Here is a 17,655-nt window from a genome sequence, read left to right on the forward strand (position 1 = left end):
TGCACTTTACAGAGTGGACCCCTGTAATTCTAGTACCCACCTGGCACCATGCATAGTTATTATTGACTATTCCTTATGCTATAATTTACATCTCTGTGTCTATTCTGTAACTACCAACTTGTACTTCTTAATCCCTTCACCTTTTTCACCAACCCCTACCCCCTTATTACTATTATTTTATATAGTCAATATATATTTTTTATATAATCAATATTTATATGTAACAACATATTTACTTTTTTGGTTGTTGTTGCTCTTCATACCTTCCTACATCTCTGAGTTTCCATTTGGGATCATTTTCCTTCTGAATTCTCTTTAATATTTCATTTCATGCAACTTGCTGATGACAAATTCTCTTAGTTTCTATTAAAAAAAGTCTCTTTCACCTTCATAATTAAAGGCTAGTGTCATTGGAAATTTGAACTCTACGTTGGCAGTTAATTGTTTATAGTATATGATATTTTTCCATTGTTCTCTGGCTTCTACAACTATTTTTTGAGGAGTAGGAAGTTTTATAGTTGTTCCTTTAAAGGTAATATTTCTATTTTCTCTAGCTGCTATATGTTTTTCTCTCTCTTTTGTGTAATTTTATCATAATGTACCTAGAGTTTGTGTATGTGTGTGTGTGTGTGTTTGTACATTTATCCTGTTTTGTGTTTTATAGTAATTTTTGAATCTGAGATTTAATATCCTTTATCCATTTTGAAAATTCTCAGATGCTATATCTTTATATATTGCTTCTGCCCCATTTTCTCTCTTTTCTTTGTAGGATTCCAATACTTATATTAGACTGACTCACCATATCCCATAAGTTTCACATTTTCTCATATGTCTTTTCCTTCCATTTGGCTGTCATTGTTTCAGTCTGGACTTTTCTTCTGGCCTGTCATTTGGTTGACTAATTACCTCTTTAACTGGATTCTAATTTGCTCTTAAACTGGTCCATCGAGTTCTAAATTTTAGTTATATTTTTCAGTTCTAGAATGTTGATTTGATTATCTTGCCAAAATTTTGCACCTAGCCATTTCATTTCTTAGATATATTAAGTATAGGTTTTTTTTTAAAGTTTATATCTAATAATTACAACATCTGGATCTCCTGAGGGTCTCTTTCTATTTACTCAAAGACAAAAGAAGAAACGAATAATTGTCTTTTTGGTGGCCTGCTATTTTTGATTGAATACCACATACTGAGTATAAGTAGTTAATGTGATCATTTGAGTCTCTGGATGATGTTATCTTCCTCCAGAAAGAATTTGCTTTTGGCTCTGGCATTTGGTTTGGTTAGGAATAGATCCCTGAAATCCAATCAGAGAATGAGCTGTTTCAAAGCTAGCTTCAGTCCTGGTGATAGTTTTCCCAATTCCTCATAGTCCTTGCTGAAAAGGATCTCAACTGAAAGCCTGGTGTGGTTACCAGGGTCCCTCCCCTTAATGAGCCCTAAATTTAAATTTGTTTCCTCTCCTCCCTGTGAAAAATGCCTAGAAGTCTTCACAGCTTCTAAGTCGTTCACTTGTGGCTTTCTGCTCAGCTTGTCAGCCTGAACTTCACTTTGGAGCTGTCTGACTCCCTGCTGTGAGAGTGATGCCCAGGATCAGGCTTCTCTGGATCCCCTGCTCCCTGTGTTGGGGCTGCACAGTCCTTATTGCCCTGGTAGCTCTACAATGACTTCAAATAACCGTTGTATAATATTTTGTCAAGATATTTAATTAGATTCAACCACATGAAATCCACTGTTTTTATATATCAAAACTGGTCGCATATGGGCAATATCATATGGTTCAATCAAAGTTGTTCTCTCTGGGAGGATTGGTCTGAAACAAACAACTACATCATTGCTAGAAGCAGAAGTCCCAGAATCTAGGCTTAAAGTAACCAAATGCTATGGGGCACTGGATGTATAGACCGAAATGACTAATACATATATTCATACATAATCAAAGGATAGTTTTGCTATGGAGAAATGAATGTTATTTCTCGGCATCAAGATTAGATGGCAAATCAACTGCACTAGAAATCTGAAAGTATTAAAAAATATTATTTCTGTACCTAAAAGCATTATAACTAGGAAACTGACCTTTAAAAAACTCACAACTCATCTTTCTCCGAAGGACTGCATATGGATGCCCAAATGCATCAAGCTGGGATGGTTTCTGCCCTATACACCAACGGATCATGAGTACGGTGCTTGGAAGCACCATTACATCGCGTGTGTGTGCAACTTAGACTGGCTGACACCTAGGGAAGCTGCTGCTGTTTATGGGACCCTGAATGAACCCAAAACAGACGACGAGGAGCTGCAGGAGAGACACAGAGAAAAGTGCCTACGGAAAATAATTTTGGGGGAAATTGCACTGCGTAAGAGTGAGTAGCATTTAAAAACTTCACATCCTAACCAAGTGCTGTAGAAACCAATGGATTTACATACAGCTTCCCAGAGGAACAGCATGTGGATGGCATCCTCTGAAGTATGTTCAGAACAAGCTCTTTTTTTCTTCACTGTCTATTTCAAGATAATGGATAAGCAAAAGGGATTTCAGATGAATTATCAAGGTCAATTGTCAGTACCTCCATTGCTGTCCTAGTTTTTCTTTTACTTATAAGACTAAAGATAAGGAGGAGAGAGAAGTACAAACACAGGCAAAAGCAAATAAATAGGTTCAGAACAGCGCAGAAGAATTGGGATTGGTGAAAAGGGAGGAGAAATGAAAGGGAATGAAAATAGGAAGAATGGCTTTTTTTTTTTTTAAGTGGAAAGGGAGCTGGGACAAGACACATGTTCAGCTAAGCCTACTGATTTGTGTGTAAAGTTAATTGACAAGGCTGACTTGAGTTCTCCCATTTTGTTTTTGTCTTTTTACTGAATCGCCCTCTGTGAGATTATAACAAACGGGAAATTACTTGAAGCCCAGAAGAAGGACAGAAATGGATGGGAAGCCTATAAATTAACTGGCTTCCACAAGAAAAGAGTTGCTTGTTTTCTGAGCTTTGTTTCTTGACCTCAAATGACTGGGAACTTGCAGCCACAGTGCTGACAGGATAAGAAATCCAAACAGAGTCTATGAAAGTGGCTATAATGATTGCCGTTTGGAATACTGCCCTGGGACAGCTTTATTTTTGATGCCTTTATCTATGGAGCCTTGGCTGGGAGAAGCGTGCAGTCAACAGCCAAGCCGGCTGCTGTTTGTTTTTCAGAGGAGTTATTCCGAGCCCGACCCCCCTGGGTGAGCGGAACACGCTGCTCTAGATTGTTCAAATCCCGATGCCAACCACGTCTCCCCCAGACTGTGAGGGACCGAGTGGGATTACATGAAGCTTTGGAGAAACAGCTTGTTTTGGCTTCCTTAGAAGCTTTGCCCAAGCGGTAAGCAAACCTCCATCTACTGAAGGCTCAGGACCATCCCCTGATACCAGTTCTAGAATAATCTAGCTCACATGCAGGATCTCTCGCCATTATATGGCTCTTAACCTTTGATATAGCAAGAACAGTTGTCTTTTTTGTTGTTGTTAATCCTCACCTCAGGATATTTTCCTATTGATTTTTAGAGAGAGTGGAAGGAAGGGGGAGAGAGACACAGAGAGAAACATTGATACTAGAGAAACACATCAATTGGTTGCCTCCAGCACACGCCCTGATGTGGGCCGGGGATCGAGCCTGCAACTCAGGTACATGCCTCTGACTGGATTTGAACCCAGGACCATTCAGTCCGAGGGCTGATGCTCTATTCACTGAGCCAAATCGGCTAGGGTAACAGTGGTCTTTAGCCTGCTTTTTGAAGAGAGTAATATATAACACAATGGTCTTTAGCAAGCTTTCTATAAAAAGGCTGTATGGTGGATATAGTATATTTTCCATATAAAGTTATTGAGCAGAAATATGCTTTTTTTGCAGAAGTGTGTTTAGGGCTTAAGCATATCCCAGTGGTAATGTGGGGGTGGAGTGACTGGAGAGAATGGAGTTGTCACTCAGAAAACTGTGAGGCCTGGATGACCGAGGAAATATAAAATCTCCCTGCTGCCCCTTTTCAAAAATGTAGTCTTGAACCCCTAAGTAAGCCACTACCTTCATGTTCAGAGCCCCACGAAAGCTAAGCTGCAAGAGAACTTTCTGGCATCCCACAGATGGAGGGAGGGAGGCCTAGAGAGCAGCTTTGGCCCCAACCTGCCCAGGAGACCCATTTGCTTCTGTCCCCAAACTACAGGGAGAAACGGAAGTGCTGAGGCCACTTGCCTTGTGTACAATATAACTGATGACCACAGACGACATATTATCAAAATCAAATGAAGAGAACATGAGCCCGGCCAGGGTGGCTTAGTTGGTTGGAGCGTCATTCCCACACCAAGGGATGGCCGGTCTGATTCCCCGGCAGGGCACATACCTAGGCTTGCGGACTCAACCCCGGACAGGCGCATGCAATGTTTCTCTCTTTCCCTTCCTCTCTCTAGAAATCAATAAACATTAAAAAAAAATTTTTTTTTGAAGAGAGAGAAAATGAGAACTTCATTTATTTCCTCTTCCCCCCTACAGAAGTCATGTTTTTGGAAGACATTCCTACCCTTCATTATCGAAGAAAAATTGGCGTGGAGTTTTAAAAAATGATGACAGCCCTTCGCATGCTTTCCAGACACACTTCATATTAATATCATCTCGGATTCCTGCGCATGAGGTATAGGGCTAGAAGGCCAGTCCTTTCCGGAATCAAGTTTTTTCACTGACATTAGAAATTGTATGGCAATCTTTTGGCCACCATGTGTGTGAAAATGATTCATCTAAAAGAAAATTGGTCTGATTTAAGTGGAAATTTACAGGCCCAAGACAGTTTTAAAAATGAGAAGCAGTAAAGATAACCATAAATTAAAATTATTTTTTAAAAGGCCCAACCTGCAGGTATCCAATAAATTCTTATTGAATTGGATTTGTTGCACTTAAACCACAAAAGAGCAAGGTTATTACAGATTATTTTAAAACTTCTTTGGAATACCAAGGAATTTGATAATATCACGTACCCACTATCTCTCAAAAAAATAATGACGGAAATCCTATTTTGCGATCTATTTAATGAGGGTGTCATTAAATTAAATATGCTCTTTCTATAATGAAGTTATATATTTTAATTTTAATATGAATAAGAAAAATAAAGGAAGTACACATATACATGAATATACACACAGGGCATATGTAAGCGATAACATTTAGTAGGTTATATCCATTGACCTACTTAAAGTTTTCCAATAAAATCTATTTACAACAAAATGTTTGTTTTCGAGATATGAAATCACTTCTATCTCTGGGCATTTAGGAGTTGACCTTGGTCATTCACAGTGGCTCGCTTAGCGTGTCCACATGGAAGCAAGGTCAGAGTTTTGATCTCCACATGGGCCACAGATAGTTTCCCTAACTGTTTAGAAGTGCATCATGCTGCGTGTGCAGAGGATAATTGGTGACAGGGTATGAGTGAATAAGCAGGTATGAAGTAAGTCCATTCTCCTATTTGTCTTCTCTATAAAAGACTGTCATAATTACTTATTTGATTATCAATATAAAGGGGGGTTAGGTAAAAAATAGGGTGTAACCATGTGGTAATTCTCTATTCTGTTGAACTGTGACCTCCAGAAAGTGGCATGAGATTTGAGAAAGAAAAATCAATGACTTCAATGACTTTTTGACCTGTCTGCTCCTAATAAAACTTTATCACAATGAAAAGTTTACTTGTTGAATTCAAGGAACAGTGTTTTAAATTTTTATTTAAATAGAAAATATTTATAATTTAAAAATTCAGCCTGGCCAGTGTTGCTCACTGGTTGAGCGTTGACCCAGGAACCAAGAGGTCACCATTCGATACATCGTCAGGGCACATGCCCAGGTTACCTGCTTGATCCCCAGTAGGGGGCATGCAGGAGGCAGCCAATCAATGATTCTCACTCTTCGATGTTTCTATCTCTCTATCTCACTACCTTCCTCTCTTTCTATTTTTTAAAAGTTCATAACTTAGGAGAAAACAAAATCTAAGAAGTCTGTTGCAAAATTGAATGATCTCAATTTTATTATTTTTTAAAAGTTGTATATATGTCTCTGTGTCTAAGTGGAAGAAAATAACTTAATAGAATTTATCTCTGAGTGCTGGTGCTACAAATGTATATAATTTTCTCCTCTTATAATTAGAAAAGAAATAATTTTTAAAAATTCCAGTGAAGGAGAAAGCGTATCGTTCTCTTTCCATAATTTCTGAAAAAAAAGTCTTTACAAATCACAGATTACAAATTCATTAAATTCCTTTCATTAGCAATAGTCTAAGGTAATGGGCTTTGGTTCCTACAGCTTCTGTTTTATTTTCTAGATGGTGGTGGACAGTGTTAAGGCAGGTGTCATTTCTGTGGTGTACGAACACAGTGGCATGACCTTGGAGAGCCTGCTGTATCTCACAGATAAAGCCCTGGGTAGGCAAAAGGCACAGAGCATGGGAATATTCACCGATGGAGATAGCAGGGAAATCAATTTACTCCAAGGTAATATGGGGTTGGAAAGAACAACCCACTTTACACTGTGGTGGTATTTGTCCCAGTCAGTGTATGACCTTCAGAGTACCATTGAAATTCCAATTTGTTAAGAAGGTTGATAACCCAGCTCAGAGAAATCAGGCAGGAGTTCTCTTCAGGCCTTCCACTGATTTAATGAGGCCCACCCACACTAGGGAATCTGCTTTACTTGGTCTATCTATTCAGATGTTAATGTCACCCCAAATCACCCTCACAAACACACCCAGATTAATGCTGGACCAAATTTCTGGGGAAAGTGACAGGTTAAATTAACCATTACCATTACACCATTAAACAACAACTCCCTTTTCCCCCTTCCCTGAGCCCCTAGGCATTACTATCCAACTTCCTGTTCCTACGAGTGTGACTATTTTAGATATCTCATATAACTAGAATCATACAGTTACTTTTTGTGACTGGCTATTTCATTTAACATAATGTCTTCAAGGTTCACCCATATTATAGCATGTAACACGATTTTCTTCCTTTTTTATTTTTTAAGGCTGAATAACATTCTACTGTACCCATAACCACATGTGGTTCATTCATTCATTGATGAATGCTTGGGTTGCTTCCACCTCTTGGCTATAGTGAATAGTGCTGTTAAGAATATAAATATGGCCCTAACCGGTTTGGCTCAGTGGATAGAGCGTCGGCCTGCAGACTGAAGGGTCCCAGGTTTGATTCTGGTCAAGGGCATGTACCGTGGTTGCGGGCACATCCCCAGTAGGGGGTGTGCAGAAGGCAGCTGATCAATGTTTCTCTCTCATCGATGTTTCTAACTCTCTATCCCTCTCCCTTCCTCCCTGTAGAAAATCAATAAAATATATATATATATTTTAAAAAAAAGCCCTGACCGGTTTGGCTCAGTGGATAGAGCATTGGCCTGCAGACTCAAAGGTCCCAGGTTTGATTCCAGTCAAGGGCATGTACCGTGGTTGCGGGCACATCCCCAGTAGGGGGTGTGCAGAAGGCAGCTGATCAATGTTTCTCTCTCATCGATGTTTCTAACTCTCTATCCCTCTCCCTTCTGCTCTGTAAAAATATCAATAAAATATATTTCTAAAAAAGAATATAAGTACACAAATATATCTTAGAGATCCTGTTTTTAATTCCTTTATATATACCCAGAAGTGAAATTGGTGGATATATGGTAGTTTAATTTTTTGAAAAAACATTATGCTGTTTTTCATAGTGGCTACACCACTTTACAATCCCATCAACAGTGCACAAGGGTTTGAATTTCTTTACATCCTTACCAACACTTGTTATTTTCTGTGTGTGTTTGTTTTTTTCATAGTAGCCATCCTAATGGGTATGAGATAATATCTATTGTGGCTTTGATTTGCATTTCTCTGATGATGTTGAGCATCTTTTCATATGCTTGTTGATCATTTGTATAAGTTCTTTAGAGAAATGTCTATTTAAGCCTTTGCCAATTTTTTAATTTGGTTCTTTGATTTTTTTGTTATTGAGTTGTAGGCATTCTTAAATAGTCTGAATATTAACCCCTTATCAGACATATAACTTGCAAATATTTTCTTCCATTTTTTTAAGGTACCTTTTACTCTGTTGATTATATCACTTGAACAAAATTTTTCAAATAGCAAATAACCAAGACCTATACATTGGTGTGCACTCACAGCATTCATTATACTTCCAATGGCTATGCCACAAAGGAAAGGATTGGCTGATAGCATTAACTTGTTATGGGCCATCTTTTAAAAACTTTAATGGTTACCTTTTTTGGGGCGGAAGGAGATGATAAATGTTTTAGAAATAAACTTTTAGTTTCTATTCTTCCTCATACTATAACTCGCATCCTTCCTTGCTTATACCTAAAATAGAATTGTTTTAAGTTTTGCTAACTTGGAATCTTCCATCTCTGTGGGATGAGGGAAGGAGATGGCCAAGGATCCAGCTGGCAGGGATCTCACTAGATGGCAGAGTGAGTCCCTGAATCACCCATCAAACTGCCATCTCTGCGCTGGAACTCAACAACTTGGAATAGTTTCACTGAACTGTATTATTAGCAAAAACTAACTGCTTTTGGATCAGTTTCACCTTATTTTTGGCTTTTCTTGTTTAGTTTACCTGTGCCTGAAGCAAGTTGTGCTCCACATTAAACTTTTATGCCCCCAACAGTAGAGCACAGATGCTATTTGGCGTTTAAATTTATGATTAACTACATGGTGGCTCCTCTCTAAATGGTGGAGAAGTAGCAAGTGCAAGTTTACACTGTGGTAGTTGGTTCACCTCCTAGGGAGCATACGAGCCTGGTGGGGTTTCCTGATCTCAGCTTTGTTTGTTCTCCAGGTGAGAAAAGTTTCCAAACTCTGCTTTTCTTTGTTTTCTTTTATTAAAGGAATAGTAACAATAACAAAAATACCTCAGAAAACTAAAGTTTCCTTTTATATAATTGTGGTGTTTTCTCAAAAGCTTTTGCCTTAAAAACAATAGAATGAAATCTCTTAGTCCAGTCACCTGAAGAGGACCTTTCCTTACGTATTTAGACGTCAGGATTCCTGTGACTGACTTGATTTGCATTATGTTTCTGGGGTTCAGGAATGCAGAGCCTCCAGAACTGGTTCAGAAATGGGTCCAGACACACTCAGTTTAGCTGAGTCATCACACAGATTCCTAGGGAGGGGGCTCCTTCTCCTGGAGCATTACTTCTGCTTGGAACAATTTATTTTTTTTTAAATGATCTTTCTAAATCCTCACCTGAGGATATTTTTCCATTGATTTTTAGAGAGAGGGGAAAAGAGAGGGAAAGACAGAGAGAAATATAGATGTGAGAGAAACACATAGATTGGTTGCCTCCTGCAGGCGTCCCAACCAGAGTCTGGGCCAGGGAGGAGTCTGCAACCAAAGTACATGCCCTAGACTGAAATTGAACTCAGGACCCTTCGGCCTGCAGGCCAATGCTCTATTCTTTGAGCCAAACTGGGTAGGGCTGAACAATTTATTTTTTGATTGACAACTGTGGGAAACATTTCTACTTTGGAACTTGGTTGTAAAATCCCAGGACTTGACTGGCCATCCATTCTCAACCCTGTTGTGAGCCTGGTACCTCACACCGCTACACAGTGGAGGCAGAAACACCATCGTAAACACAGTGCACAGTGTCCAATAAATCCAGAATGTGAAGGAGACCGAGGCCCCGCTGAAGTCCAGCGGTACCTTTGGTGACCTTAGCTTGGCATGGCGTTGAAGCAGAGGTGCCATACGGATCTTGGTCTTAGGAGCAGAGGTTGGCTTTTTCAATTGTGGTTCCATTTTCACAAACTGCTGAGAGTTTCTTTCTGTTCACGATAGTGTTACAAATTGATGTGACTTTTCGATTTTTTCCTCAGGTTATAAAATTGGTATTAAAAATTTATTGAGGCCTGATGTGAGAGACTTCTGGGAGAAATTAGGAAGCTTCGTGGCCCCTAAAGAAGAAGGGGGTCACGTGGACCTCTTTGTACCACTGGGAGCATCCGGTCAGTTTTGAAAGGTCGTGGTCATGCCTAGTTTATGATGATATTTGTTCAAATGATTCTGTCACACTTACTCTTTATTTCTTTTTTGCTTTATACATCATATACTTGGGGGCTTAGGGGAAATGGGCATTGGGGTTAGTAGTCAGAGTAACCTGTTCCTGTAGAAATAAAGCCACTAGTGACAAGAGCCAGCCAGGAACATTATTTCTATTTCTTCTGGAAAACACAGTAAAATCAGCCTGCACAACACAGAGGAAAGGGCCTGACCAGCACGGAAATCTGAGAAAGCTTTCCCTGCTGTTTCTGAACCTGGGATGCATAAGCCTGAACTTGGTGACAAGAACCTGGACTGGAACCCCATTCAGCCCACTTCAGCTGTGTGGCCTTAGGCAAGTTTGTGAACCTCCATTTCCTCCTATGAGTGTTAGGGTAGTAGCACCTTACCTTATAGGACTTGTGAATACCCAAATAACAAAACCTTCAATTACACAAATACATAATAATATAAATACCTAATATTAGAATACTAGAAACAGTGAAGTGCTTTGTGAAGGTGAGCATGGTTGCTGATATAAGTTTAAGTGCGTACTTATCTAGTATCAAAGTTGATTTCAGTACTTGAAGGGAAATTTTGAAACATTAAATTAAATTCACTTTTGGGTTATCTGTTAAATAAAAGCTCTGCATTCATGGGCACTGGGTTTGTTTGTTTGTTTGTTTACTAAGCAGAACAGGGGAGAGGGAGTGTGAAATTCCATTTTCTCATACTGTTTCTTATTACCCATTCTTTAAAGAATTGTGTGTTTTTAAAGTTCTTAATTTTCAAGTTTTACTGTCAAGCTCCAACCAGGGGAAAGGATAAAAACCAAAGGAGGTGAAGGGGTTTAAAAGAAAATGAAATACAAGTTATTGTACAAAATTTTTTTACAGTTATTACAATTATATAATCTCAACTATGCATAGAAAAATCTATGCGGAAATATAGCAAAATATTAACAGAATCTATACATTTTCTTTTATCTTATTTGCCTCTATTTTCTGTAATAAACTAGTATTACCTTCTTTTATAATGAGAACAAAGCCAATTTTCTCGGTGGAGTAGGAGGAGAAAAAAAGGATGCGGGAAAGTATAATATTGAAAGGCAGACAACAAAGGCAAAAGAGGAAAAGAACAATAGTTTTGTGACATAAAAACTGTCTCAAGTGAAATTTAATGGCACTCAAACACTAGATTTTCCACCACTATTCTGGGCCCTAAAGCCATCCCTAAACTTCTTGTCAAATGTAATTTCCACTTGGATGAACCCTTAAGACCAGTGGTTCTCAACCTTGGCTGCACATTAGAATCACCTGGGAATCTTTTATAAATCCTGATTTCTGGGCCTCATCTTCCGGAAATTCTGTTTCTTTGTTATGGGATGGGGCCACAACATTAGTAACAAAGAAACAGAATTTCCAGAGGATGAGGCCCAGAAATCAGGATTTAAAAAAGATCCCCAGGTGATTCTAATGTGCAGCCAAGGTTGAGAACCACTGCTTAAGATCCTGGTTCAGTCAGAAGACCCTGACTTCTCTTTGAGAACCATTGTTCTATGCTGACTGCCTCTACCTTCCTCACCTGTCATTCGCTCCTCAAGCTCCTACAAGTCATCTATCCCTGGCTTCTCAGCCCAAAAACCTCTTTCCCAGCACCTCAGGCATCACTCTTGAGCTTGTCATCCCTGGTAGCTGTGTCACCTGTGATATCTTGGATTTCAAGCATATGTCTCTCTGAGTCCCACTTCCAAATCATGTACCAAGTATTCCCATTCTTTATCGATTTTTTGCCTGAAGACCTCCAATCCATACTCCCACATTTTCAGTCTCCATCACTATGCTTACATGCTTGGTTTCTTCCTTATTAAACTTGGATTTAATGGTTTATTATTACAGTACTCTCTTGCAAAGACTCTGAACCTCTTTGTCTTTTTCCTGGCGAAATCCCCACCATTTGGCTAAATCCCAGCGCTGGTTAAAACACAGCCATCTGCAAAACCTATACCTGCCTGCACGGAGACAGCTGAAGACTGTTGGAAAAAGGAACACACCTGTTTGTATAGATCTAACTTTATTTAATGGCATAAATATCAAATGGGATTGCTGCACTGATAAGCAATCCTACCACATCTCCTGGTAAATTCATTCTTCTACTCCTTGAGATGACTATTTATTACATCCCTTCTCCTCCCTAGTCAAGCTTTCCAATAACGCTCTCTCAGCTGTTGACCTCACCTTCGACTTCCCTAAGAAAGCATCCTAATTTCCCTCCCAACACCAAATCCACCACCTACTTCCCTCTTACCTTCATTCTCTGTCTTCCCTTCTGTTGATGATGGAAGAAGCACCCCTGTTCATATCAAAGTTTGACTACTCCACTTAGACTCTGTATCCCACCGCCTTTCACCTTCTGACTTCACTTCCATGCTTCAATCTTCTTGTGTAGCCTCAATCCGCTGTCTTTATTGGATCATTCATATTAAATCAGGAACACCTGTAGTAGCTCTGTCCTTAAAAAAAAGGAAGGAGAGATCATAAACTTTTCCTCACCACATTTTGAATTGACTATACCAGTGGTTCTCAAACTTTAGTGTGTTTTTTAACCATTTAAAGGTCTTGTTAAAATACACATTGCTGGGCCCCACCCTAGTGTGTCTGATTCAGTAAGTCTAGGATGGGGCCTGAGAATTTTCATTTCTAACACATTCCCAGGTGCTGCTGAGGCTGCTGATCCAAGGGCCACACTTTGAGAACCATTGTTGTATGCTGACTGCCTCTACCTTCCTCACCTGTCATTCGCTCCTCAAGCTCCTACAAGTCGTCTATCTCTATTGAAATTGCTTTCGAAAGAAAATAAACAACTTCCACGTGCCCAAATCCAGTGGTCCCTTCTCTATCCTCTTTGCTTTGACTCCTCAACAGCACTTGATGCAGATGGACACTCCTGAAACTCTCCTTCTTCTCCTAATACCACGCTCTCCTTGTTGTCCCCCTGCCTCAGCCGCAGCTTCTTCTCATTCTCCTCTGTTGGCTTCTCCTCCTCAGCAAGACCTTTAAATGTGCCCAGGGCTAGATCTGGGCTCTCCTTTTCCATGACTACACCTGTTTCCTAGGCAGTCTCATCTGTTCCTAAGACTCTAAATTCAGTATATATGCTGGACACTCCCAAATTTATGCTTCCAGCTCTGATATCTCTGAGCTGCAGACTCATATCTAGCTCCCACTTGATATCTTCATAGTGTGCATTTTTGCTAGCTTCTAAAGTTAACACAAACTCCTGGTTGCCTCTTCAGCACCAGACCTCCTCCTCCCCAGGATTCCTCATTTAAGGTGTTGTCACTCTCCCAGTTACTTCATAAGCCAAACACCTAAAATTCATCTTTTGGGAGCATTGTTAAAATTTTAAAACAGCTTTATTAAGGTATAATTGACTTACAATATTTAAATGTACAATTAGATAAATTTTGACATGTGTGATATACCCTGTAAAACCATAAAGCAATAAAGATAATGAGCATACTTCCATCTACACAGGTTACTGAAGGAGTGAAATTAATGCCATGCTAAACTTTGACCATTGTATGCATTCTGTGTTTAACAGGTTTAAATCTGCCCCTTTACAATGAGACTTCTCCCTGGTGTCACGCTATTTTAGAAAATACATGCAGACTTTCTGTCTGTGGCCTGAGTATTCCAGATTGAAAATAAGCCCCAGGTCAGACCTCATGCCCTCTTTTCCACCCTGTTGTGAAGTCCTCGTAAATGAAGTGTTTGGACTTCAGCTCTCAGGGGTGAACTGTAACATGCTGATAAACTATTCCACGAGGGATCTGAATTGAGAACAAGAACTGCTATGGCTTTTCCTGGCCAGCTCATTAGTGCTCTTCAGTAACACTTAACTGTTCCCTGGCAAAACCTGTGAGTAAACTAATGAAAGTGTTTTTGTGCAGAGGCAGGAATAGAAGTTCTTTCCCAGCTGTCTCAACTAACCGGCACGCTCTTTACTGCCCCCGCTGGGATTGCAACTGGCTCTTACCAACACAGTAAGTGTATATGGGGCTGGCCATCGTGCCCACGCACTAACTCGGGGATCACCAAAGATGAAGCGCCGCTGAAGGATACTGGTTCTCGCTGACGCCAACAACTGTCTTGAATTCCTTCTCTGAAACTGTCATTTCCCAGCACTCAGTCATTTGCTTAGAAGGGGATTATTTTTTGCAAATATTTGCTTCAAGCCATCATTTGTAAAACTCAGTTGAAAACATCATCTTTAACAGTTAAACAAACATGTTTAGTTGCTGATCTAGAGACATAATAAGTACAAAGAATAGTTGTTTTTTTAAAAATATATTTTATTGATTTTTTACAGAGAGGAAAGGAGAGGGATAGAGAGTCAGAAACATCGATGAGTGAGAAACATCGATCAGCTGCCTCCTGCACGCCCCCCACTGGGGATGTGCCCGCAGCCAACGCACATGCCCCCGACCAGAATCGAACCCGGGACCCCTGAGTCTGCAGGCCAAAGCTCTATCCACTGTGCCAAATCGGCTAGGGCACAAAGAATAGTTTTTTAGTAAATATAATTAATATGGTTTCATTTGGAAAAATGAACAAAGAGATGATTAAGAAGAGGCTTGCTCAGGTTCCATTGGTGTAACATTATCTGAGAGGAAAAACAGTCAATGATATTATACACACAAAAATGTGTGTGTAATATCCCTTTAGATATGAAAGCTGAAGATATTGGATCAAAACATAACATTGGCTGACCAACAGGAGAACCAAATTTCTTTGTTTGCTCATCATTCTCCCCTTTAAAACTCCCAGCCTCTTATCAAAGAAGGTTTGGGGTGATGCAGAAACTATATATAAGGCATTTGTTCTCTGGTCTCAAATGCCAGGGGCCTTTGAAGACGGGAAAGCTGCCATGATTGGGGAACTTGTACGGAAAATGATGTAACAGAGAGCACATTTACTTAATAGAGTTTTATAACAGAAGTCACTTGTTAGCTGTAGTTTACATTATGATAACATATTTGGCCCCGTGGAGAGAGGAATCCCCCTAGCAGAGCAGAGCAGGGTGCAGGCACTGTCATTTACAGAACAAGTTTTCTTCTTTTCTGCTCCTCTGCCTCCTTTTCCTCCTGTTCATCCTCTTTCCCCTACTCTTCCTATTCCCATCTAGAAGAACTGTTATATAGATTTTTCACATGTTTAGCAATAAACATAATGGGAGGAGAGTCAAACAAGTCTATTCAGGAAAGAAAATCAAATTTAACACGACACTGTGTCTTTCAGTAACTGGTTTTCAAGGAGAGAAACTTGCATAAGCACCCACTAGAGTCGTGTAGAGATATATAGAGAGATAGCAGCTTGTAAGGAAGATACAGGGTTGGCTATGACACGGAGGACTTTGGATGGCATGATGGGGAAGCCAGGCAGAGTGGATTTCCCTGTATTTTCATTTTGAGGATATAAATATAAAAGAGTATATTCTATCAGATGCCTACTTCACTTCTCGATGCACAAATCCAGCAGCTATTTAATTTTTAATGTCAAACATAATGACAACCTTATCTATCAAAGAATAGATAGGCATTTGCTATTATTCATTGTAGTCTTTTTGAGTTTCTAATTTTATCTCTGAAAGCAGACTATCTTAGTTTTCTAATGAGAAAGGATAATAAGCTTGATATAAATACAGTTATAAACAAGAAGTAGAATTGTTTCACCCAAGCTTATGTCTGCAATAATAAAAGGAGACAATAATGTCAGTTCTTAGTGACTGGCTGGGACAACAGCAGGAAAGGGCGCCCCCCTCCATCTACTTCAGCGAATCAAAGCTGCAGATGTGGTCCAGCCTCATGGACTTCCTGGAAGACACCTTGATATCAGTGCGGAAACAGTTCAGACCTCTCTTCAAGGAGTTGCAGAAGAACGCCAGTGGCAGGATAATAGGTGAGAGCTCTTGCTACTCCTGTTGCAGATGTCTAGTTGACTCCTAAACATCTTCAGTACTACTTTATTCTGTTTGTTTTTCATATCTTCCTTCAAATATAACAAATATACACTAAGAATAAACATTAAATATTATTTACTAAGTATTAAATAGTATTAAATAAACATTAAGTATTATTTAACAAACATTCTCTAATAAACATTAATAAACATTAAACCTTACTTAATAAATATTAAATATAAAGATGAATAGTTACAGTCATCTTCAAAACGCTGAAGCTAGTTCCTGGTTTCAGATTTTACCATCTTATTAATCCTGTATCAGTCAATTATTTACCTAGACAAAATTTGCTATTTGCTCAGCCATCGAACTCTGTCCTTTCCTCATTGCAATTTGCTCTCAAAGCTAAGCAACTCTTAAACCATAGCACCCATTACTTAAATTGTTCTGCAATTGTGTTCTATTTATTTTTTACTTAAAATGTATAACTGGGTGATTCCATGGCCTTCTGTGGAACCTGCTGGGCATTATTGAACCTCTCATTTATGCATGTCCATGATCAAATGATCACAATAGAGGCTTTGGAAACAATGTCCATGTCACTGGATCTTCACCTAAATCAGAGGTTCTCAACCTGTGGGTCGCGACCCCTTTGGCGGTCGAATGACCCTTTCACAGGGGTCACCTAAGACCATCCTGCATATCAGATATTTACATTACGATTCATAACAGTAGCAACATTATAGTTATGAAGTAGCAACGAAAATAATTTTATGGTTGGGTCACAACATGAGGAACTGTATTTAAAGGCCAGAAGGTTGAGAACCACGGACCTAAATCAATCCATTCTTTAAATAACTTTAAAAAAATATATATTTTCTTATTGATTTCAGAGAGGAAGGGAGAGGGAGAGAGAGAAACATCAATGATGAGAATCATGTATCAGCTGCTTCCTGCACGCCCCCTAACTAGGGGATCGAGCCCACAACCTGGGCATGTGCCCTGACCGGGAATTGAACCGTGATCTCCTGGTTCATAGGTCGATGCTCAACCACTCAGAAACACCGGCCGGGCAAAATCAGTCCATTGTCTAAAGTACTTTTTTATCATATGGGTAAATGAATTTTCCCTCCATCTTTACCTGTTTAGCTTTCCCCTAACTCTTCCCATCTAACTAAATAAAACACCCTATAAATCAAGTCTTTAGATATCTATATCCTTATTTTTTTCCTTCCCTTCCCTAGCACTCATTCTTATTTAACATCTATTTATACAGTCACTGTCTATGCAAGAGCAGGAAACACAAGTAAGTATACAGATATTTTCTGTCAGTATATAACATATTGTCAGTGTATATCTTTACATAAATGCCTCTAAAACAGGGATTTGTCTTCTTGGTTTTAACTCTACCACATTTAGTAGATGTTCAACCAGTATTTTCAAATAGTTATTAGATAATAAATAGGGAGAAATTATTTTTCCTGGTATTTCCTTGATATAAAAACTATACATAAAAGTAGAAAGATGATCTCTTTAAAGATAGAAGTATTTTTTGATGATATATGTAAGCATAAGAAGTAGAATATAAGATAATTCTTTTCATATAAATTCAAGTTGTCTAAAACATTTTTAAATGTAA

General features: G+C 39.1%; 1 protein-coding gene and 1 long non-coding RNA gene across 3 annotated transcripts in view; one reads left to right on the top strand and one right to left on the bottom strand.

Annotated features, from left to right (window-relative positions):
- The window catches only part of LOC118660234, an 86,176-nt gene that overhangs the window by 56,120 nt on the left and 12,401 nt on the right, over positions 1-17,655 (bottom strand). For both annotated transcript variants that reach the window (XR_004968844.1, XR_004968845.1), the window contains exon 3: positions 12,363-12,567. This is a non-coding gene — a long non-coding RNA (uncharacterized LOC118660234). The remainder of the gene's footprint in view (positions 1-12,362; positions 12,568-17,655) is intronic.
- Positions 1-17,655, top strand: part of ECT2L (epithelial cell transforming 2 like) — a 56,280-nt gene that overhangs the window by 16,097 nt on the left and 22,528 nt on the right. Inside the window, exons 4-10 of the mRNA XM_036317395.1 lie at positions 2,111-2,363; positions 3,195-3,363; positions 4,528-4,666; positions 6,338-6,506; positions 9,893-10,021; positions 14,008-14,100; positions 15,833-16,015. Coding sequence (XP_036173288.1) covers positions 2,111-2,363; positions 3,195-3,363; positions 4,528-4,666; positions 6,338-6,506; positions 9,893-10,021; positions 14,008-14,100; positions 15,833-16,015 — 1,135 coding nt within the window. The remainder of the gene's footprint in view (positions 1-2,110; positions 2,364-3,194; positions 3,364-4,527; positions 4,667-6,337; positions 6,507-9,892; positions 10,022-14,007; positions 14,101-15,832; positions 16,016-17,655) is intronic.

The sequence above is a fragment of the Myotis myotis genome, unplaced genomic scaffold, assembly GCF_014108235.1.
Source record: "Myotis myotis isolate mMyoMyo1 unplaced genomic scaffold, mMyoMyo1.p scaffold_m19_p_7, whole genome shotgun sequence".
Classification (NCBI taxonomy): domain Eukaryota; kingdom Metazoa; phylum Chordata; class Mammalia; order Chiroptera; family Vespertilionidae; genus Myotis; species Myotis myotis.